Source organism: Nipponia nippon, unplaced genomic scaffold (assembly GCF_047370975.1).
Source record: "Nipponia nippon isolate SJK-2023a ecotype South Korea unplaced genomic scaffold, ASM4737097v1 scaffold_10, whole genome shotgun sequence".
NCBI lineage: Eukaryota > Metazoa > Chordata > Aves > Pelecaniformes > Threskiornithidae > Nipponia > Nipponia nippon.
In genome coordinates, this window is record NW_028262291.1 from 2268021 (window position 1) to 2290938 (window position 22918).

Genomic DNA, 22918 nt, shown 5'->3' on the forward strand with positions numbered 1-22918 from the left:
TTTCCAAACAGGAGCACACGCTTATCCACTGCTCCCTGCTCCCTCCCAGCGGGACGGCTCTGCACAGGTTTGTTCTCTCTGACCCCCACCCCGAGAACATCAAACTTAACCGAGACCCCAGGTTCTCCAAACCGACTGGAGACAACATTTCCAGTTCTGAGATACGTGCTCCCCACCCTTCTTGCCTCCCAGCGCTTTTGACAGCTTAGTATCCCTGATATCTAATTACAGGCCCCGTTATCCTACCGCGGGGTTTGCTCTTCCACTTGGCTCCTTTGCTTTTCCCAAGGCCACCAAGCAAGATCCTCCTCTGCTCTCATCTCCCGCTCCACCAGCGCCAAGAACGGGCAGGACACCCAGCGAGGCAGATCCGCTCAGCTACGACAACTCCTCTTCTCTGAGCACGCTGGCACGTGCTTCGGCGCAGCAGCCGCCCCCAACCAGCCCCTGCCACGGGATCGCGCTGCGGATGCGCTGTCCGCTGCCACAGCTGCACGACAACGGGCGGTGATTCGGCGCGGTATGCCACGTTCCTCCTCGCCTTCTACCTCTTCCACTTGTCTTTAACCTCTTCAACCCAAATAAAAGCAGGTCAGGCATCGTGTAAGAGAGTCTGTGAATTAGTAAGTCAACTCCGGCAGCAAATCGAGCTTCCCAGAGCTCAGACGACCTGCTCAGAGCTCACCCATCGTTTCCTCCTCTGGAATCAGCAACACTCTTCCGTCATCAGCAGCACCCGACATCTCACCCTGAAGACAATTAATTGCTTTCCCTCATACATTTTCAGAGGACAGTGTTAGCGCACCACCTTGTTTCTCCATACCACCGCTTCTCCCACACGTGCCATTTCTCCCCAAAACCCTGCCAGTGACCTGCAGACCCCTGTCTGGGTGGCTCCTGACATCATTAGCCTACAATAAAAAGGTACTGGGGGCACGGGGACTGCTCTCCTGACCTGTTAGTGTCACCTCCAGCTGGGATAACCCTGTGAAAACCTACTCCTGCTTATTACAGGAAACATAAATGCAACTTGCAAATATTGTTGGGTAACTCACGAGTAACTTCAAGCGCTCCTGTGCTGTCTGGTGGCTCGCTGCAGGTTCAGGGCACACTCCAGGCACAGCTGGGCTCAGACCAGTAAGAAACCAGCAGAGATATTTACCTCCTGCGTTCCTCTCTGCTGACACAGACCATCAGCCAGTTGGTTTCAGGGATGTATTCTCCCAGGGACCAGCACACTCTTGCATCTTTCGGGATCTAAATGCTCAGAGGGATTTCTAAAGCTTTCCATGGATAGCCTTCAGTTGCTGCTAGCTTCCACCAAAGAGCTGCCCAGATCAAATCTGAACAGTCCCTAAATTATTTAGAGCTCAATTATTACACCTGGGTCATTTGGAATGACTCATTTGTAGTGTCTTCAGTTTGAAGCAGAGCCATCTGAGCGAGATTAATTACCTTACTTGCACAGGTCCTGTCTAGACTAGGAAATCGAGGTGTGTCCAGCAGACCAGCGACATTTGGCCAGACAGGGTTTCGTGTAGGGCACAGAGCAGGCAAACTTGGAGCCCTTTTGGGCAACAGGAGGGAGCATCGCTTGGCAGGGTAAGGGATTGCCAGTGTCAAATATCAAATGTACAACCCACCCCGATTCTCACCCCAGCGCATGTGACTCGTCCGGTGGGAACTACACCGGTAGGCTCACCCGTACGAGTCCCAGGTCAATGGGACCAGCTCGGGGAAAGCCGGGATAAAGCAGGACTGGCATCTGTCAAGCACACCAAGATCTGAGGGTGACAAACACCAGCAACCGCAAGGGATCATGACCTGGCAGCAAGCAGCATTACAAGGAGTACAAACAAGAAGTCAGGCTGAACCTGACGGGAAGGCATCGCTCCTTGCATCCCGCTGTTGGGATAGCGTGAGCCATTCAAGATAGAGCAAGGGCAGCAGCTTCACCAACGCAGGGAGAGCAGGCAGCTGCGTCCTCCTCTTTGCTGTCTTACCAGACATAAGCAGCGCCCGGCCAGCCCGCAGCCTGCTCCCCGCGGACCTCCCTCCGACAGCTTTGAGGCCCTCGGCGGTGTGAGGATAAGGGCTGGACCTTTGTCACAAGCGTCACATCAACGCTAACACGCCTGGGCCTTCCTGGCCCCATGGGTTGCGTCCTGCATTTGACATCACCCCATCCTGCAGAAAGGGTTTGGTACCACTGATAACAAACAACTTGGAAACCACGAGATGAAGAGCGGCGATGACTCTGGGCACCCGTCGGAGCCAGCCTTGCCATCCCTCAGGCACGGGCAGCGCACACCTGAGCGTGCTGGTGCCACTCCACACCCCAGTACACGCGGCTGCAAGAGAAACCTTTTCCTCCACGCTCCCCAAGCTTCATCCCTCAGCTGATGACTCCGCATACTGTAAAGCTCGTGTGAACTCTCGCCTGGGGGATAGCGTGGACACCAACGTGTAAGGACAGGTTTGCTAACTGCTGTTTACAGGAGAGGCCTCAGGTTTTGGCTGGTAGGAACAGGCAGAGGCCTTCTCTCAAATTTCACATAAGGATCTGACCAGAGGGCAGGGCAACGCTAAGGCAGGACACGGACTGCCCCGAGCGATGGGAGAGACAGCATTTTACACCCTGGCTCCCCCGTCATCTCCCATATGCTCCAGCACCCACAGCACCTACCAGCAGGCGAGTCTCCTCCTCCACAGCCCCATTTCTCTTCACAGGTGTCACAACGATCTCCAACTACCAAAACAAGGGTGCCGCTGCACCCAGCCGGGGATGGTCACTCGGGGAGGCCCATGCACCGCAACACCTTCAGCAGGAGCTGAGCCTGAGTCCCAGGAGCGCCCGCCACCCCGAGGCAGGGTGCGGCTCCACCGCAGGCTCTCTCCAGCAGCAGAGCCAGTTTAAGAGGTTCCTACCCCACCCCGTCTCCCCATCTCAGATTGCCACGTCTCCAGTCTCGTCAGGTTTACTGGTGGGGCAGCTAGCTCGCTAGCCCAGCACAGACAACAATTTGGATTAGATGCTGCCCCCCTGCCGCCAACTTTCATTTAGGGCATGATCCACAATCCCCTGAAGCTCAGGAGCATCAGCCTCTGAGACACTCACAGAGGGAGGGAGAGAACCTCTTAAACCAGCTCTGCCACACCGGCAATCCTAACTTGGCACCACACCCTGAGATACAGACTGCTGACTTGACAGCAGCAGGGAGACCACGACGGGCAGGATTCGTCCTCACGGCAATGGCACCCTCCCGCCCTGCTCCCCCAAGCCATTCCGAAGCGATCCAACGCTGCTGCCCTTCGCTCCCCACCCTGAGTGCTGCCACTGAAAGCGTACGGCACCATCTCAGTTGTGTGCTAATCCCAGCTCGTAATTCATGGAGTCCTGCTGGTCCTAGTTCACAGCAAAGGCCTGGCAGAATTAGCCCCGCAGCAGACAGAAGGCGAGATTTCCTAACACTTCCAGCACCCAGGAATACTCAATGACTCCCCGGCGGACGGACAGGCAGACACCAGCCCCGCCTCCCGCCGAAGAACCCTTCGGCAGCTCCACAGATCTACACAGATCTTCATGGGTAAAGTGATTTTGCGTGCGGTGAAGAGCGGAGTAAGAGAGAAACCTCTCCTCAGCAGAGCACAACGCACGCGCTCGGTGCAGGCAGCAAGGCAGGCACCTCGAGCCTCACCTCGAGCACGCCAAGCACGTTTTAGAGAGCGTTGGGTCAAACGGCCCCTCCGGCAGCAGTTTCCAGAGATGTACCGGCCAGTTTGCTGAACAGCTCCCGAGCACCACCAGGAGATGCCTTCCCTGCTGCCCCTCCTCACGCTCGATGACCTAACGCAGATCTAACCTTACCAAAAACTTAAGTTATATACAAACAACGGTTTCTCCTCAGTCTCAGACCACCTCACGGAGATCCCGGTGAGTGCCGAGGAGGTGCAAGGCAGACAACGTACCCTGTGAGGAAACTGTTTGGACAGCCGGAATCAGGCAGAGTGCCTGAGCACCACAATACCAGACCAACTGAACTTCTTTTTTCCAGAGCTGTTAGTCCATAGCCAGAGCTGCTCACGTTGCCGTCCCTGCCTTTAAGAAGTCCAGGCTCCAGCTCCAGGTGCCAGCGTGCCCGTGGCCTCCTCGTGGGGAGCTGAACAGCTTGGTGCGACAAGGGCTGGGTGTGACCACCCAGCGACAGTCAGCGGAAGACTTCCCAGTCTCAGAGAGGGACCATCGCATTGTTAGTGCCAGGGCTGGACTGTCACTCAGGCCGCAGGACACAATAGAGCATTTCAGCTCCTTGATTAAGGGCCTGCAAAGAACATGCATCTACAGCTTATAAAGCCAGCAGCTCAAACCAGTCCCCGAAGTACTGCCTCACTGTAGAGCTGAGGAGCAGAAACATGTATGCAGACTTAGCAGAAGACTATTCCACAGTGCCTGACAAGTTCCATCCTCCGCTGCTCACGGTGCAGGGAGGCCCAGCTGAATCCCTGGGTGAGGAACACAGCTATCCCTTAATCCGCTGCTATGCGTGCTCTCCCTGCTCACGCAGCATCATCCGCCCTCCCCCTACCTGTCTCAGCCTCCCAGAGCTCGCCAGGACACAGCTTCTTCCACAGTTTAATTGTTTCGGATGGGCACAAGACATCCTCCCAATGACATCCCTGCGTCCAGACCAACTCACCCAGGCCTTTATAGTCTTGGGAGTCGTGGATGTAGAGCCTGAACTAGGAAGCAAGCACAGTTAGAGCAGTGCAACCCACCTAAGTGTCATACTACACAGCGATGTGTGAACTGGCAGAGAATTCTTGTAGGAGTGCGACTACATCTGAAGCAGAGGTGAATTTCTCCTCAAAACCCAGACCTTTCACCAATACTGACAAACCCATTCAGAAAACATACACAGAGGAGATTTTTGCTGAGCCATCAAACCATGCTACTTGCCCATGCAATTAATTCAGCTCCTTCACCACTATAAACTATTCTGGCCAAGGTTGTTTGGCTGGTAGGACTACTATCACACGTGGATTTTTTTTTTAAATATATTTATTATTTTGCTATCACACCCACATTGATCCCCAGTCACACACAAGAAACACAGCTTACAGCAGCAGAAACACACTGTACTACCAACGACCTGTTTCCCTACCTAGAACTTTTAACGTAGGCATGTAAAACCCAAGTCCCAAGACCAAAGCATACGTAGGAGTAGGATATTCAAATAAGTCACATTCGGCACTTTTGTCTTCCTGCATAACTCACCTGTGATACCTTGTTCTGCAAGGGCCAGAAACGCTAGCTAAGAGAACAGCTCCCCACATTGTAAAGCATGCATCTCAAAAAAAATCATCATCCTTTAAAGGTCCTTCAACAAGAGAACGTCACTGACACAGCAAGAGAGCGTAACGAGCTGGAAGTTTCCAGGAAAAGCAAAGCAGGAGGCATGAACTAAGCCTCACCTACCACACAGGGGTCATGCCTCCTCCTCTCGGCTGCCGGCCACCACAGACAACGTGCACGAGGCCACAGAAGCCTACGCGAGCCTCATCCTCCGCTTGCTGCCCATGTGCCTTCCCAAGCCCCTTAAGCACGCAGCTCAGCGTGCAGCCATTTATCCAGCTTAGCACATTCTGCTGGACTCCAGGCCACCTACGTGACGACAGCGACTCTTCCTGACAATTTTTATTTGTGAGATTATAAGGATTTTTAAACTGGTAAGTTCCTGGCTGCTAGTCCCCTTCATCTGCCTTGTCTTTGTCCAGCCATTTTGGGTTACTTCAGCTGGTCAAAGCGTAGCTAAGATCGCAGTTGAACCAAAACCTGAAGCTGGCACTGCCTCCAAGAGAAGCTATCCTGCCACCCCGACTGCCGGCCACAGGAACGGTCACTTCCCAGTCAAATCAGCACCTTGAGCTGCCTGCCACACAGTTGTGGGAAGAAGTGCGTCAGGACGAGGGAGGAGGTGGGACTGCTGCTTTTGGCAGCATCGCCAAATTAAAGCATCCACCAAAGCACTGGGGAAAAACAAGCCATCTTGAAGGGCCCACAGACGTATTACAGTTTTAGGGTTTGTTTTTGGTTTTTTTTAAGCACCTTCTCAAAAAAGAGAAAAGATTAAAAAACACTTCAAATCAGACTCACTTCAGGTTCCCGAAGCGGGCTGAGGCGGCTGAATATAAAAGTATAGATGCACGTCACCAAATCATCTAGTAGGAGAATCCTCTCTGCAACAAGTAAACATGCAACAGACGCCAAGCAGAAAAGGAGCACACCTTCAGTAAGCCAGGCGTTTGGACAAGCCACGGCCTATGCAGTATCCTCCTTTCCACCGGGACCAGCGCTGGAATAACCGTTTCTACCCTCAGAAGAGGGTTTCCGTCCCTAGGCCACCTACAAGGCACGTGCTGGCTACAACCCCCCAGCACCCCTTCTATGGCCAGGCACCCAGCAGCAATAAAAGAGAACCGCTCACTCTCGAGGGCAAAGCTTAATGCCGAGTACCACGCTGCCTCCCACCAAATGATTTCAGAGTATTAAAGGATAAGGATTTACCTTTACAGACAGCACCTTGAAGGTGAGGGTACACGTACTGCCGCGACTCAGAGAGGAACCTCACAGCTTCAGCTATCACAGAGCTTATGCTCGCCCTTCTCAGGGGTTTTAAAACCACTTCAAAACAACGGGAAACCGACCTGCAGGAGACACAGCAGCTTCCCTCCTTCCCTGGGATCTCCGGGAATATCACCTCAGACTCTCAGAGCAGCTGCTCCCAAACTGCTCACAGTTACAGCCCAAGTCCCAGACCAGCGGCTTCACGCAGTCCCCTGAACAGCAGCGCGAACATCAGACAAGCCGGAGCTCCGGACAGGGCCTAACTAGGACCTGACTTTTGGAACAGCTCCCTCCAAAAGAAAACACCAGGAGAAGACACGTGCACAAGTAAATTTGCGCTTGAAGCTGAAGCTGGTTTTCTCAGATTTCGCAGCACACACAAATAAAGTCCAGGCCAACGTAATGGTAACACGCAGTATTTCGGCTTCTCTGCTTGTTACAATGACATGGAGAAAACCTGCCGTGCCAGAAACTACACTGACACTCATTTCGTGTTTCTATCCAGCAGCTTCGCGAAGCATCTTACCCAGCCTCAGCCTCCAACCCTCCCCTCTTCCAGGGTTCAGCAGTCAAGTGCCCTTCATTAGGGCAAACTCTGTGACACAAACAGGACCCAGGAAGCCACCTCACCCACCGCCAGCTGAGATAATACCTCTGGGCAGGCTGCAGCGATCCACCACAACGCTTTTTTGGGTTGTTTAAACCTGTTGCCAGTAAAAGCCTTTTCTTTCTTCAGTTGCAACAGAAGCAAGAACAGAATATGATTGTTTAGGGCCAATACTGACCAGTCTTTGGCTGTAACGGATCCTTTCTTCCTCAGGCTCCATCTCCGACTCTTCTGAAGAGAGTGAGAAGGACACTCCAGGACTGCTGTCTTCCTCCTCTTCCTCCTTTGAAGTCAGAGGGAAATAGTGAAGCAGGGCACACAGACACGAGACACCTACCTCCCTCATTTCTTTGCTCATTTTGAGGCCGATTCCATACCACTGTGCAGGGCTAAGTGAAGACAGTGGATGAGCCCACCTCACCTTTTAACGCTCCCATTCTAACTTTAGGCATGACCTAGGGTAAATGACTTTACCAGCTGTTCTGTAACACGACATGAGCTGCAGGTCTCAGATCAGGAAAAGGCCTCCGCTCCGCACCGCTAGCAGCGCAAGTGGCAGCTCAGTTGGCCCACACTGGGACACAAAACAAGCAAGCTGCTGTCAAACGCTCGACGGCAGTCAGGGAGCAGCCTGCTTTCCCCGGAGCACAAGATTACGCATTAGAGAACCAACTCCTCCAAACAACGCGATTGCCGTCCTCTGGATATCCTGTGCCATGGCACTCGGGAGAAGCTGCTCGGGTACAGAACACCTCCCGTGAACAGGGAAGGCGTATGGGATCTCTCCTACATACAGCGCTTCAGCACAGGTGCAGGTATGGGACTAACTCCTGTCTCGAGAAGACCTATGTGCTCAGATCTCAAAACCTGCCACCTTGTGACACCACGCAATAACATGGGAAAACCTCCCAAAGGCGTCAGATGGCACCTAAACTTTTGGGTTTTTTTAAAGAAACCGAATGAAACCAAAGCCTAGGTATCTTGCGGCTCTTAATCCCCGTGACTATGCCAGACCTTCGGGGAAGGAATCCGCCACCCTGTGTAGTGTTACAGAACCGCTACCATAGCGTGGAGACAACTTGTTTCACCCTGCTCTTCCCCGACCCTCCGAGCCCGGTTTGACAGCAGAGCCCTTCCAGTCCCCGCCAGCATCTCCCCCGTCCCCGCCGCCCGTATGGCTCAGCACCGGGCTTCCCAGCCCAGCTAAGCCAGCCTGGGCAGTTTCCCTACACTCAACTAAACTCTGGTTATAAACACCCGGACAAGCGGAGCGTCACACAGCAGCCGAGCCAGCCCGCTCGCAACACCCGCTGCCCCACGGCGGGGCAAAGCCCCAGCCCGCCGCGGCTCCGCCAGCCCCGCTCCCCTCCCGCCCCCGCGGTGGAGGCCCGGCCCGGGCCGGCCCCGCCGCCGCGGCCTCTCCCCCGCCGGGACGGGAGGGAGGGAGGCAGCCCCGGCACGGCCGAGCGGTCCGGCAGAACAAAGCGGTCGGCGGCGATGGGGAAGGGGGGGTTTGAAGCCCCGGGACGCCGGTCCCCGGGGAGCTGTCAGCCGGCACCCTCCGGCCCCGGGAGCCGCCCGCCCCGCCGCCCCCTGCCCACCAACTTCCCGGTCCGGCCTCCCGGTGGGCCGCAAGGAAGGGGAGACCCGCCCGCTCCCTCCCTCCCTCCCGGCCCTGGGTAGCGGCCCCGCCGCCCGCGGCGCGACCCGGCGCCCGCCGCCCGGCCCCTCACCGGGGACCCGCGGAAACTTAGGGGTCGGCCGGGGGCGGCGGGCCGGTACCGGGCCCCCCCCCGCCCGCCCCCGCGAGTGGCTCACCAGGTCTCTCCTGCGCCTTTGTCCTCTTCTAGCGCCGAGACGGGGAGAAACACAAGAGACGGAGGAGGAACCCCCGGGTCAGGCAGCGATCGCGCCCCGGGCCCGGGCCCGGCCCGCCGGCCGCGCCGCCCCGCGCCCCCCTCAGCCCCGCCGTCCCCCCCCGCCGCGTCCCGCCGCTCCCGGCGCGGCCACCGCGGCGAGCGGGCGCTGACAGCCCCGCCGGCCGCCCCGGGCCGCTGCCCGCTCCCGCGGGCCCCGCTCCCCGGCCCGGCGCCGCGGCCGCCCGGCGCCGCGTCCCCCCTCCTCCTCCTCCTCCTCCTCCTCCTCCACCACCGCCGCCGCCGCCGCACCCCCCCGCCGCCGAGTGCCGATCCGCCGCCGGCCTCGCAGCCCCCCGCCGCGCCGTTCCCCGCCGCCGCCGCCCCGCCGCCCCCCCCCCGGCCGGGACGCGGTTTCCCCCCTCCTCACACAGGAGCCGCCGCCGCCATTTTGAACCCGTCAGAGTCTCACATACACACTGACTCGGCCGCCGCACTGCGCCTGCGCCGCCCGCAACCTCCCCTGACCCCCCCGCCGCCTCCCCCGCCGCCCGCGCCGCGCATGCGCCGCCCCCCCGGCCCCGAGCGGCAGGGAGCGCGCAACCGCGGCCTGGCGGCTGGCCACGCCCCCTCCCGGCGGACACGCCCCCGCGGTTGGCCACGCCTCCGCGCGTGCGCAGAGCGGGGGGGGGGCGCGCGCGGTACAGGCAGCGGCGGGCGGCGACCGGTCCCTGCCTGCGGCCGCGCGGCCCCGGGGTCCCCGCGCGTGGGCGTGGGCGGCCGCGCGGGAGCGGCCGCGCGTGCGGGACCTGCGCGCGGGGGCCCGCGTCGGGGCAGGCGTGTGCGCGTGCATGTATGTGCGTGCAGACAGGTGAACGCAGGTGCGTGTGCGCAGCCCACCTATAGACGGGCAGCACGCACACGCACACCTATGGACAGGCAGCACGCACACACCTATATACGTGCAGCACGCACACCTATAGACCCACAGCACGCACATGCACACCTATAGACAGGCAGCACATGCACACCTACAGACACACGGCACACACACCTACACACTTAGAGACAGGCAGCACACACACCTACACACCTATATACGTGCAGCACACATGCGCACCTGTAGACACAGCACACACACACCTATATATGTGCAGCACACACACTGATACACCTATAGACACGCAGCACACACACCTATAGACAGGCAGCGCTGACACCGACACACCTATAGACAGGCAGCACACACACCTACATAGCTACAGACTGGCAGCACACACATACGCACCTATAGACAGCACACACATACACACCTATAGACATACAGCACACATACACACCTATAGACAGGCAGCACACACTCACCTATAGACAGGCAGCACACACATACGCACCTATAGACAGCACACACATACACACTTATAGACATACAGCACACACACACCCCTATAGACAGGCAGCACACACTCACCTATAGACAGGCAGCACACACATACACACTTATAGACATACAGCACACATACACACCTATAGACAGGCAGCACACACTCACCTATAGACAGGCAGCACACACATACGCACCTATAGACAGGCAGCACACACTCACCTATAGACAGGCAGCACACACATACGCACCTATAGACAGGCAGCACACACTCACCTATAGACAGGCAGCACACACATACGCACCTATAGACACGCATCCGCGTGCCCCAGCCCAAGGGCAGGAGGGGGCTCGTTCCTGGGGGCTGCCCGGCCGCAGCGGGGCTGTGGCAGGATCCCCTGCCCGCACCCCTGCCCGCACCCCTGCCCGCACCCCTGCCCGCAGGGACCGCGCCGCACTGACGAGCGTTGAGCTTTAATGGCAGAACCTCACCGACGTCCCCCCGCGTCCCCCTCCCTCGCTGGCCCGCCAGCGCGAAGGGGACCCCCCCCCCCCAACCAAAATCAGTTCTCTGCTGCCAGACCCCGTCTGCCTGCGGGGCCGGGTGCGGGCAGGCTGGCGGGGGACGCGCGGGCGCCGGGGTCCCTGCTGGGACGGTTTCTTCGGGCCTTCAAGCTGGCACCCCACCGCCACCGGCAGCGGCAACCCCGCAGGGCCGGCTTGCGGGGGGACGGGAGCGTGGCGGCGGTGGCGGCGGAGGTCCGGCAGCAGCTGGGACCCAAAGCGCCGTCGCAAGGCCTGGGGGGGGGGCCAGCAGCAGGCCCCAGGGGCCACGCCAGCGGCGGGGGGCTCAGCAGAGCACGCAGCCCCTCCTGGGTCGCCTCCTGCGCTGGCTCCGGCGGGCGGCGCTGAGGGCGGCACCGCAGGCCACCGCGAAGATGTCCCCGATGTTCTCCTGGTGCCTGGCCGAGCACTCCAAGTAGGACACGGCGTGGACCTGCCGGGCCATGGCCTCTCCCTGCGGGGCGCCGTGGGGTCAGACCCCGCTCCGTGGAGCCCGGCTCCCCCAGCGCCCCGTCCTGGGGGGCACCCCCGGCCCGTCGGGGGGGTGGCACTTGCCTGCTGGTGGGAGATGGGCTCCAGGCGTCCCTCCTGCAGCTTGTGCAGCACCTCCCGGTCCCGCCGCAGGTCCGTCTTGCAGCCCACCAGCAGCACCGGGACGCCCTTGCAGAAGTGGTTCACCTCCGGGTACCACTGTGGGGGACACGCACGCACGTCACCCAGGGGATGGGGGACGCGGGACGGGCAGCAGCCCCGGCTCCACGCCACCCGGGCGGATGCGTTACCTTCGTGAGGATGTTGTCGTAGCTGTTGGGGCTGGTGACGTCAAAGCAGATGAGGACAACATTGGCGTCCGAGTAGGAGAGCGGGCGAAGCCTGTCGTAGTCTTCCTGTCCTGCCAGTTGGAGAAGCAGACCATTATGGACCAGTTCCCTACTGGGCTGGGTCCTCTGCAGTCTGGGACCGTGTCTGTCCCTCCAGCCTGGGGGGACAGTGGGGCTCTGGGGACACAAGGCAGAGGGTGACATCCACAGGGGACCAGGTTAACCCCCCGTCTCCCGTGGTCAGTGCATGGGGACACCCCCAAACCCGCAGGCGGTGCGGGGCTGGGGGGGACACGACTGCCTGCCCCGTCCCCTCCCGTCCCACCTGCCGTGTCCCAGAGGTGGATCTTCACGGGCTTGCCGTCAACCTGGAGGGAGGCCGTGTACTTCTCGAACACGGTGGGGACGTAGACCTGGCAGGGGACAGGGAGGGGACGTGAGACAGGTCCTGCCTGCCCGCGGGCAACGGCGGGGGGCAGTGGCGGAGGGGACCCCCCCGGGGAGGTGTGCGCAGGATGGGGCATGGGGAGGTACCCGGGGTCGGGAGAGGGAAACGGGGAGCAGGAGACGGTTGTGCATCCCTGGGGCGGGTGGGGTGGGGACGCTCCTTGTCCCCCACAGCCCGGGGACTGCGGCCCCCCCAGCCCAGGGCAGTGCCGAGCCTCGGGCAGGCGGGATGCTCCAGTGGGACCCGGGAGAGAGGTGCTGGGGTCTGTGTGGGCTGCCCCCCTCCCCACACCCCCCGGGGCGCGTACGTGCCCCCGCTGTGGGACAGACCCTGCTCCCCACCCTGCGACCCCCCAGGCGAGGCAGAGGTGCCCGTCCGCCCGTGGAGGGGGGCTGCCCCGGACCCCCGTCAGCCCCAGGCTGGGCCACCGCCGGCCCCCCCAGCCCCATGTCCTGCTGCAAACGGCCCCACTGCCGCCACCGTGCCCGTCCCATCCCGCGTCCGCCGCCCTTCGCCTGCACTGCCGCTCCCTGGAAGCCTCTCCCGGGCGCAGCCGGTGTGCGTCGGGGACGGTGACCCTACCCGTGACCGGGTCCCACCGGGGCTGAGGTCCCAGGGGACAGGGAGGCCGGTACCTTGGGGAAGTCCCCCCTGGCGAAGGCCACCAGCAGCGACGTCTTCCCGCAGCCCCCGTCCCCTACGACGACAGCCTTGACCTCGGCCTCGGGGGGGCCCGGGGTCTGCCCGCCGCGTTCCCGCTGCATGGGGGCAGCCAGCAGGGCCACGGAGCCTGCCTGGCCTCGGCGGGGACGGTGACGGTGACAGGGTGGCGGGAGGTAGCCGCCCGGCCCAGGGTGCGGCCACCACCCACCCACCGGGCCCGCCCGCGACGCCGCTCGGGGCTGGGGCACCGCAGGCAGGCAGGGTGCTCACACGCTTACGGGCGTCCTCGCACGCTCATGACGCCTTGCACACGTGTAGCGTCGCTCCCTGCATGTCCCTGGGACCCTGCCGCAGGCTGCGTGTGCAACGCTCCCTCTCACGCCTGCCCGCACACGCGCACAGCTGCCTGTTGCGTGCACACACGACTCCATCCCGCATGTGCAGCTCCTTTGCACGCACACAGCCGCTCGCACGCCCAGCTGCTCCTTCCACACATCCATGCAGGTTCTCTTGCACACATGTACGTACGCACGCACGCACGCACACTTGCATGGCTCCCTCTCGCCCGCCCGCAGCTCCCTCCTTGCGCACCACCGCACGCTCCCGTGCTTGTGCATGCAAACAGACGTGTGTGCCCCCGGACTGCTGAGTGCCTGCTGCAGGCGGGGGCCCTCCCTGACGCCCCGGCCCCCCCGGGTTTTATTGCCCCGAGCATCAACAGGAGGCAAAGTCCAGGGCGGAGGGAGGCATTGGGGGGTGACTCACAGCTCCAGCCTCCCAGCCAGTGCCACCCCTTCTGTCACACCACGCCTGGTCCTGCTGTGCCGTGCCATGCCGTGCCGTGCTGTGCCATACCCTGTCCCTGGCGCCCAGCCCAGCAGGACCCGGCTGGCGCAGGCAGCCCCTGGCCCACGGTCTTTTCCCGGTGACCCCGACATGCTGGTGGGGAGAGGCTGCAACACCCCGTTTTGCTCGGGGACGTGCCAACCCAGCGCTGTTCTCCAGGGCCCAGACAGTGCCGTGCGTGGACCCCGTGCTGATCACCCCGCATTACCCACAGCGATCCTTGCCCGCCTCCCCTGGGTCGGGGACCCCCATGACCCCGCTCTGGGAGGTGGGAGCTCAGAGGATGCTCGGACATGAGGGACTGGGGACATGGGGTGTTTCTGGGTGGTGGCCGGGCTCAGGGAGCCCTGTGCATGTGTGCCACCTCCCGCCGGCTCCCCCAGCCCTGCTGGCCGCCCAGGTGAGCCAGGCAGGGGTGTTAGCAGTCCTAGCAGCAATTAGCCGGCTTAACGAGCCGAAGAAGCAGCTTTCTGCCCTCACTGGGGGGTGCTTTGCCCGCCGTCCGGCCGTGTGCCCCCACCGGCACAGGGGAGCCCAGCGGCTGGAGGGGACGTGGAGGGCAGCTGCTGCCGCTCTGGGGAGGAAGGAGAGACCATGTCCCCCACATCCCAGCTTGGAGGTCCCCCAAACCCCCTCCCCTCCGGTCAGTGCCCTCCTCTGCCACCCCAAGGCCGCGGCAGGGGTGAACAGCCGCTTCTGGTATAGGGGTGCAGGGAGGGATCATGCGTGCCATTCCCTGCCGTTCCCCCCATCCCTATGGCTGGCTCATCCCCTGCTCTCCTGCCACCGGTCCCACCAGCTCCCTTGGTGGCTACCAGCCCGGCTGGGAGGGCACTGCAGCCCCCAGACCAGCCGGGGCAAGTCTGAATGGATAGCTCGAACACCAAATTCTCAGCCAGGCCCGATGCACGCCAAAGATGCAGGAGACACAGCGGTGATTCGCGTGCCGAGAGGCTGGAAGGCAAATGCACCCAGTAATGAACAATCTCAGAAGGATGCCAGCATCAGGGCAGGGTGGGGGAAGGAGACTGGAGCACAATAAAACAATTAGGAAGGTGGTAATTACCAGTCTAATGGGATATCAGGTTGAATCCTAAAAGCATCAAGATTCTTTCACAGCAAGATGTAGCTGCTGCAGTATTCGTCCTCTGGGGTGTTGTCTTGGAGGGAGCGTTTCGTTTCCTGCAAGATCAACGGAAATTTGACAGGAAAAGAGGCTGAGTGGTACAGCCTGTGTCTCTGAAACTGCCCAATGCTCTCTTATCGCCTGACCCGTGATCGTGCAGAAACGCCCCAAGGAGCAGCTTTATTTGGAGGAGAGATGGGTTGTCCGGGTCTTCTGAGGACGCGGATACCCCAGTTCTCCTCATCCGAGAAGATCGTGGCGAGGACAGCCGGAGGGAGGGAGCGTGCCCTGCTCAGACGCGTGGGCAGTTCGGCCCCAGGCTGCTGCCTGGAAAGGTAGGGGATCGGGAGCGGAGCCTGGCACGGGGAGCTGCGTGTGTCTCCCCGGAGCTCCCCGCAGCCCCTCTCACCGCCCTCCTGTGCATCCTCCCTCCGGGTGCCTGGAGCCCCTCTGACCTCTCCTCCCCACTCACCCTCCCAGCCCAGCACTGGTGAGGAAGCTCACCCTCCCCTCCCGTCACCCCCTGTCCCCAGCCCTGCCGTGCCCCATCACCAGGACCCCTCTCCCTGACACATCCCTTGGGGTCTCACTAACTCCCCCTCTGCTCTGACCGCAGCCGGGGACCGCGTCCCACCACCCACCATGGAGCTGAACCAGACATCCCCACCTCCCACATCACCCATGCCAGAGACCGACGGAGATGACCCGTGCAGGATGGACGTCACCGACATGGCCATAGACAGTGTCCAGCTGCTCATCTCCCTCTGCGGGCTGATGGGGAACGGGGCCGTCCTCTGGCTCCTCGGCTGCCGCATCCGCAGGAACCCCATCACCGTCTACATCCTCAACCTGGCCGTCGCTGACTTCACCTTCCTCCTCTTCATGGCCACCTCGTCCCTCCTCTACATGATGGAGAATGCCTCCTGCTCCCCCATTGTGTCTCTGATGTACCCGAGGTCGCTTTTCCTGCTCTCGCTCTTCTCCTACAACATGGGTCTGTATGTCCTGACGGCCATCAGCTTCGAGAGGTGCGTGTCCATCATCTGCCCGCTCTGGTACCGCTGCCGCCGCCCCCAGCACTTGTCAGCCGTGGTGTGTGCCCTGCTCTGGGCCCTCTCCATCGCTGTCGTTGCTGCAGTGACTTCTCTGTGCCTGTTGCACGACCATGAGCACTGCCAGATAGCTCTCATCTCCATGTACGTCCTCAACTTCCTCATCTTTGCACCACCCATGGTTATTTCCAATGTGATCCTGTTCGTTAAGGTCTTGTGTGACTCCAAGCGACGTCAACCCAAGAGGCTCTACATCGTTATCTTCCTCACCGTCCTCTTCTTCCTCACCTTTGTTCTTCCCCTCAGCGTCTGGAATTTCCTGCAGCAGTTCAGCTACACTGTCGTGCCCTACCAGGTTGTTTTCCTGCTCGCCTGCATCAACAGCAGCATCAACCCCTTCATCTACTTCTTGGTGGGGAGCTGCCGGAGGCATTGCTCCTTAATGTCCCTCCAGGTTGCCTTCCAGAGGGTTTTTGAAGAGACGGGGATCACCGTGATCTCCAGCTAAGAGGCCGCTGTGGTCACACTGGCCACGCTGCCCACCCCAGCTTCAGGCTCAGCTGCCCACCCTTCCTCCCGGCTGGGCCTGCAGGTCACCTTCCTGTGGCTGTATGTTGGGATGCATCGCATCCCTTATCCCATTGCCATCCCCGTCCCCATCCCCATCCCTGTCTCCATCCCCGTCCCCATCCCCACCCTCATCCCCATCCCCATCCCATCCCATCTCCTCCCCATCCCTATTCCCATCCCCATCCCTTTCCCATCCTATCCCATCCCCATTCCCGTGCTTTTCCCCTTCCCATCCCATCCTCATCCCATTCCCATCCCATCCCATCCCCATCCCCATCTTCATCCTCATCCCTTTCCCATCCCATCCCCATCCCTTTCCCATCCCCATTCCCATCTCCATCTCCGTGCTTTTCCCCTTCCCATCCCCATCCCATCCCCATCCTTTTCTCCATCCCCATCCCATCCCCATCCCCATCTTCATCCTCATCCCTTTCCCATCCCATCCCCATCCCTTTCCCATCCCCATTCCCATCTCCATCTCCGTGCTTTTCCCCTTCCCATCCCCATCCTTTTCTCCATCCCCATCCCCATCCCCATCCCCATCCCCATCCCATCCCATCCCCATCCCATCCCATCCCCATCCTTTTCTCCATCCCCATCCTCATCTTCATCCCCATCCCTTTCCCATCCCCATTCCCATCTCCATCTCCGTGCTTTTCCCCTTCCCATCCCCATCCCCATCCCCATCCCCATCCCATCCCATCCCATCCCACCCCGTCCCTCCGGCCGCCCCCCCGCAGGGCGCCCGCCGGCCCGGCCTCTCCCCGGCGGGGAGCGCGGAGCGCCGGGCTCTGCTGCCCTCCAGCGAGCGAAGCGGAGATGCGAGGCCTCCAGGATCCCTCCCGGCGCCCGCCGGCCCCGCTCCCGCCCCCCGGCTCGGCCGAAGCCTCTGCTCCCATCCCAATAAACGCTTCTGGCTCCATCCACCGCCTCTCGTTCCTCTCCGGCCGTTCGCGGGGACGGGGGGCTGCGGGGGGCTGCGGGACACCGGGGGTGAAGCTCTGCCGCGCTGCGGAGTGGGGGTCTCCCCGAGAAACAGCCCCCCAAAAACCCTTCTGGGGTGGCCCGGGATGAGCAGCCCATAGGGAGGCACCGGAGCCTCCGGCGTGGGGCTGGCCGGGGTGGGTGGGAGGTGGTGGGGCTGCGTGGGGCGTGCGGGATGTGGTAGGGTTGGCGTGGGAAGGGTGGGATGTGGTGGGGCTGGTGGGAAGGTGCAGGACATGGTGGGGCTGGCCGGGGGGTGCGGGATGCGGTGGGGGTCCGCGCTCATCAGGACAGGAGCAGCACCAGCCCCAGAGGTGCCAGTGGGGCCGTGCGGGAGGAGGGGGAAACCGAGGCCCGGCACGACAGCGTTCGGTCCGGAGCCGTCCGGCGCACGGCTCCTGGCTCCGGCACCATCCTTCTGCACACCCACAGCTCTGCCCACCGCTGTGACGGGAGGCTTTGCGACCGGCTGAGACCTTGGCAAAGCCACAGGGAGGCGAGTGATGTCCCGTGGGGGCCACCAGACGTGGTACCCTGCTCCTGGGAGGTGGTGGCCGGGCTGGGGACCACGGACTCATAGAATCATAGAATCGTTCAGGTTGGAAAGGACCTCTGAGCTCTCACGTCCAACCTGTTAACCCAACTGCCTGGCCCACCTCTAAACCGTGTCCCTAAGGACCACATCCACATGTTTTTTGAATACTTCCAGGGACTGTGACTGCACCCCTTCCCTGGGCAGCCTGGGCCAGGGCCTGACCGCTCTCCCCATGAAGAAATGGCCGTTCCCTCTTGTCCCATCGCTTGTTCCTGGGGAGAAGAGACCGACCCCCCCCGGCTCCAGCCTCCTTTCAGGCCGTTGCAGAGAGCGATGAGGGCTCCCCTCAGCCTCCTCTTCTCCAGGCTGAGCCCCCCCAGCTCCCCCAGCCGCTCCTCCCCAGCCTTGGGCTCCAGCCCCTGCCCCAGCCTCGCTGCCCTGCTCTGGCCACGCTCCAGCCCCTCCATGGCCTTCGTGGGGTGAGGGGCCCAGCGCCGAGCACAGCACTCGAGGGGCGGCCTCACCAGTGCCCAGCACAGGGGGATCCCGTCTGGCCCCACGGACTCGTGGGCATCCAGGTGGAGAAGCAGGTCAGTGACTGCCACCTCTTCGACAACTGGGGCTTCATTTTGCATCCTATCTCCGTCTCCCAGCTCAGGGGCCTGAAAAACCCGAGGATGACCAGTCTGACTATTAAAGACTGAGGCAAAGAAGGCATTAAGTACCTCAGCCTTCTCCTCATCCTTCGTGGCAATGTATCCCTTCGCATCCAACAAAGGAGGGAGATTCTCCTTGGCCCTCCTTTTCTCGCTGATGTATTTGTAGAAACATTTTTTGTTATCTTTGACTGCTAAGTTCTAGCTGGGCCTTTGCCCTTCTAATTTTCTCCCTGCATAACCTCACAACATCCTTGTAGTCTTCCTGAGTTGCCTTCCTCTTCTTCCAAAGGTGGTAAACTCTTTTCCTGAGTTCCAGCCAAAGTTCTCTGTCCAGCCAGGCCGGTCTTCTCCCCCGCCTGCTCGGCTTACGGCACATGGGGACGGCCTGCTCCTGCGCCTTTGAGACTTCCTTCTTGAGTAACATCCAGCCTTCCTGGACTCCTTTGCCCTTCAGGACGGCCTCCCAAGGGACTCTGTTCACCAGGCTCCTGAACAGGCCAAAATCTGCCTTTCTAAAGTCCAGGGTAGTGGTTTTGCTGACCCCCCTCCTTACTTCTCCAAGAATCAAAAACTCTACTCCCCCTCCCCTTGCTGCTGCACCGTCCCAGCCTGCTGAAGGAGAAATGCTCCAAAGCCAAGGGAGAGGAAGAATTTCAGAAGGAAGAGTCCTTTGCACTTAGACCTGGCTGACAAAAGAAAAGATATTTGGGGAGATATTTGCTGTGACACTAATAAAAGGCTCTGGGGGCACCGCCGTACCCCTGGGCCCATCCCGCCCCCAGCTGCGGGCAGTTGGCATCATTTTTGCTGCGGAGAGCACAGCCCGTGCGTGCGTCTCCCCTCCCTCCACCCGCAGCCCTGGCCAGCGGCAGGACCCAGACGGAGCCAGCATACGGACCGAAGGCAGCTTGGGGTGCACGATGCTGTTTATTGATATCAGGCAGCAGTGAGATACAGGAACCGGGTACCGGCGGGCGGGGAGGGCGGCGGGGCCTCGGCAGAGCCTGGTGGGGAGCGGTGGTCCCCCCCTCCGGCATTGCGGGAGGCGGGAGGGGGGCAGAGCTTGGAGAGGCTGCGCAGGCTGGGATGCGGGGTGGAGAGAGGGGCTTAGGACACCAGATGGGTTTTACCTCCGCTCCGTACATGTATTGGAATTTCCCAAAGGCAATGCTCATCCCAAAAAGCCGACGGTGTGTGCAATGGGAACACGGTCCTCTGGGGCACGTTCCCCTTGGGGGAATGGTGCCCGAGGAACTGGGATGGGCTGGCAGGGAGGAGGAAAGCCGTGCTCTGACGCACTCCCCACAGAGCATCCCTCCCCTTGGTGGTGCCCCTGCTCTCCTCTTCTGCAGGGGGCAGAATTAGACCACGAGAAGAGATACTGCAGACATTTATTAATCTGGTTACTCAAGGAAACCCTCAGCCTCTGTCCCGGGGGCCTTAAGCAGAGCAATGGAAGAGCTTCAACAGGCTGGGGCCAGCCTGTCCATCGTAGTGTCATTGCTGCGTGCCGTGTTGTTTTCCGGCTCCTCAAAGACCCTCTGGAAGGCGACCCGGAGGGACATTAAGGAGCAATGCCTCCGGCAGCTCCCCACCAAGAAGTAGATGAAGGGGTTGATGCTGCTGTTGATGCAGGCGAGCAGGAAAACAACCTGGTAGGGCACGACAGTGTAGCTGAACTGCTGCAGGAAATTCCAGACGCTGAGGGGAAGAGCGAAGATGAGGAAGAAGAGGACGGTGAGGAAGATAACGATGTAGAGCCTCTTGGGTTGATGTCGCCTGGAGCCACACAAGACCTTAACGAACAGGATCACATTGGAAATGACCATGAGTGGTGCAAAGATGAGGAAGTTGAGGACGTACATGGAGATGAGAGCTATCTGGCAGTGCTCATGGTCGTGCAACAGGCACAGAGAAGTCACTGAAGCAATGACAGCGATGGAGAGGGCCCAGAGCAGGGCACACACCACGGCTGACAAGTGCTGGGGGCGGCGGATGCTGGAGTAGAGGATGGACACGCACCTCTCGATGCTGATGGCCGTCAGGAGGTACAGGCCCACATTGTAGGAGAAGAGCGAGAGCAGGAAAAGCGACCTCGGGTACATCAGAGACACAATGGGGGAGCAGGAGGCATTCTCCATCATGTAGAGGAGGGACGAGGTGGCCATGAAGAGGAGGAAGGTGAAGTCAGCGACGGCCAGGTTGAGGATGTAGACGGTGATGGGGTTCCTGCGGATGCGGCAGCCGAGGAGCCAGAGGACGGCCCCGTTCCCCATCAGCCCGCAGAGGGAGATGAGCAGCTGGACACTGTCTATGGCCATGTCGGTGACGTCCATCCTGCACGGGTCATCTCCGTCGGTGGGCAGCGTGGGTAGTATAGGAGATGGGGACATGTGGTTCACCTCCATGGATGGACGCTGGGTGGGTGGTGGGACGTGGTCCCCGGCTGTGGTCAGAGTGGACAGGGAGTTAGCAGCTTGGAGAAACTGGGGCTGAGTCACGCAGCCCCTTGCCAGCTCCCTGCGCTGGGAAGGCATCAGTGGGGGGCAAGCGGGATGTGCTGGGGAGGGGAGCGGGGGACATTTTGGGGTGGGAGAGGGAGACAGGAGGGGAGGGAGAGGGAGGTTCACCAGGAGGTGCAGAAGGCAAGTGCAGGGCAGTGGGGAGAGGACGTGGGGAGAGCGCTGCCCGTCACTGGGAGAGGGTGGGAGGAATGTAGCTGCTGGCAGTGGATGCTGGAGGAAAGGAAGGTGGGATAGGGATGAAGGAAAACATTGCACTTAACTGTTAGCTTTGGTGAAGCAGCAGGCAAGGGCTGTCTTTCCAGCTGGGCTTGGGCAGATCAGAGTCAGTGTCTTGGCATCTCACGCTCCCTTCGGATTTATATCCTGAAGCGGATCCTCCCAAGACAGCTGCATGAAGAAGAAAGTCCTCCGGTCACCAGGAGGTCCCCGCTCTCCGTGCCCTGTCCCTGGTGCACCCCTCGGCAGTGCGCACCGCTCCCCCAGCCACAGTGGGATCGTAGGGAAATTGGGAATGGTTTTGTAACTGTGGCTACGTCAGGGCTCCACTTCCTTGTTTTTATTTATCTCACTCTTTTTTGCCAGAAAGGAAGCAGCTGCCTTCCTGCAGGTTTCTGCAATTCTTTATTTCTCCCCTGCCCGTCGCAGGGCTCCCTGGATCTCAGCATCCCCGGGGGGGCATCGCCCCTCCAGCAGCAGAGCGCGATGCTGGCAATGCTGGTGGTACTGGTGGTGTTGACGATGCCGGCAGTGCTGGAGATGCTGGCAGTGCTGGCAGCGCGGCTGTGTGCTTCTCAGAAGTGACTCCCCTTCTGGGAGGAGCACAGGGAAGATGGCCAAGCCCCACCCTGGGCCCGAAGGAGCACACCCTCAAACTGGAGCCTAGAATTCACATTTCTTATCAGTCTAATGCAGACTTTGACATCCCAGTTGAAGGACAACGAACAGTTGTTTTCAGCCAGGTTACAACGACACTAGCACTTAGAGCCCAGATTAATTATTGCTAATACCCCTTAGTAATGCAACGAAAGCAATTAGAGACCAGCTTTTGGAGTGCTGTGCTCCCCCTCCCAGCGGGCTGTTACAGTCAGCTGCAGCCCTCCCAGCTCTTCACCAGCAGCACATCTTCCTCCTCAGTCCTGGGAGCGCTTGTGGTTATTTTTTTACGTGATCCCACCCCTTTGGTAGCCCACACACCCCGGGACGTGGCTCCTGAGCTCGGCTTGGATGTTGTTAAACCCTCCTGTGACTCATGGCTCCTGCTCAGGGCTGAGCAGAGCATCTCCTTGGAGGTCTGGGCTGGCGGCACCGTCCCCTGGGCAGGTCCACGGGGACCCCAAGCCCCTCTCATCCACTGCACAATGTGCAAAGGGCTTAATGTTATAGCCAGTATGTTTTGTGCAATTAACATCCTTGCCGTGACGATTAAAGCAACAAAAGTGGGCCATAAAATGAGGCTCGTTCTTGCCTCAGCTGTGGAAGAGCTTCTCTGGCGGGATCCAGCGCCCCAAGGAGTGCCCTGCCTCTCCCACGGTGCCCTTGCAATTGGAAGGCACTTTTGGCTTCTCTCTTTGCTGCAGTGGCCTTCGGCTGCTCTAAAGCATACTGTGAATGCTTCAAATTGACTCCCAAAGACACCAGATGTGTCCCATTAAC

At 60.5% G+C, this 22918-nt stretch overlaps 3 protein-coding genes across 6 annotated transcripts; 1 reads left to right on the forward strand and 2 right to left on the reverse strand.

Moving 5' to 3' along the window:
- Positions 1-10960: 10960 nt before the first annotated feature.
- Positions 10961-15014, reverse strand: RHOD (ras homolog family member D). The gene is made up of 6 exons (XM_009461473.2): positions 14881-15014; positions 12941-14768; positions 12183-12270; positions 11819-11928; positions 11592-11726; positions 10961-11490 (listed from the first exon to the last, which is right to left on the reverse strand). The coding sequence occupies exons 2-6, from the start codon at positions 13067-13069 to the stop codon at positions 11323-11325; spliced, it is 630 nt and encodes a 209-aa protein (XP_009459748.1). The 5' UTR covers positions 13070-14768; positions 14881-15014; the 3' UTR covers positions 10961-11322.
- Positions 15015-15116: 102 nt separating this feature from the next.
- Positions 15117-16819, forward strand: LOC104009387 (mas-related G protein-coupled receptor member H). 3 transcript variants are annotated; one of them, XM_087741943.1, is made up of 3 exons: positions 15118-15275; positions 15557-16347; positions 16447-16819. In XM_087741943.1, exons 2-3 carry the CDS (start codon positions 15583-15585, stop codon positions 16498-16500), a joined length of 819 nt encoding a protein of 272 aa, XP_087598069.1. In that variant the 5' UTR covers positions 15118-15275; positions 15557-15582; the 3' UTR covers positions 16501-16819. The 3 variants fall into 3 exon arrangements, with proteins under 3 accessions (XP_009459645.2, XP_087598069.1, XP_087598078.1); XM_087741952.1 differs by having other exon boundaries at positions 15557-16136; positions 16299-16819; XM_009461370.2 differs by having other exon boundaries at positions 15117-15275; positions 15557-16819.
- Positions 16820-20116: 3297 nt separating this feature from the next.
- Positions 20117-22069, reverse strand: LOC104009388 (mas-related G protein-coupled receptor member H). Of its 2 annotated transcripts, XM_087741922.1 has the most exons (3): positions 21835-22069; positions 21526-21652; positions 20117-21186 (listed from the first exon to the last, which is right to left on the reverse strand). In XM_087741922.1, exon 3 carries the CDS (start codon positions 21146-21148, stop codon positions 20204-20206), a length of 945 nt encoding a protein of 314 aa, XP_087598048.1. In that variant the 5' UTR covers positions 21149-21186; positions 21526-21652; positions 21835-22069; the 3' UTR covers positions 20117-20203. The 2 variants fall into 2 exon arrangements, with proteins under 2 accessions (XP_087598048.1, XP_009459646.2); XM_009461371.2 differs by having other exon boundaries at positions 21526-22069.
- Between the last annotated feature and the right edge of the window lie 849 nt (positions 22070-22918).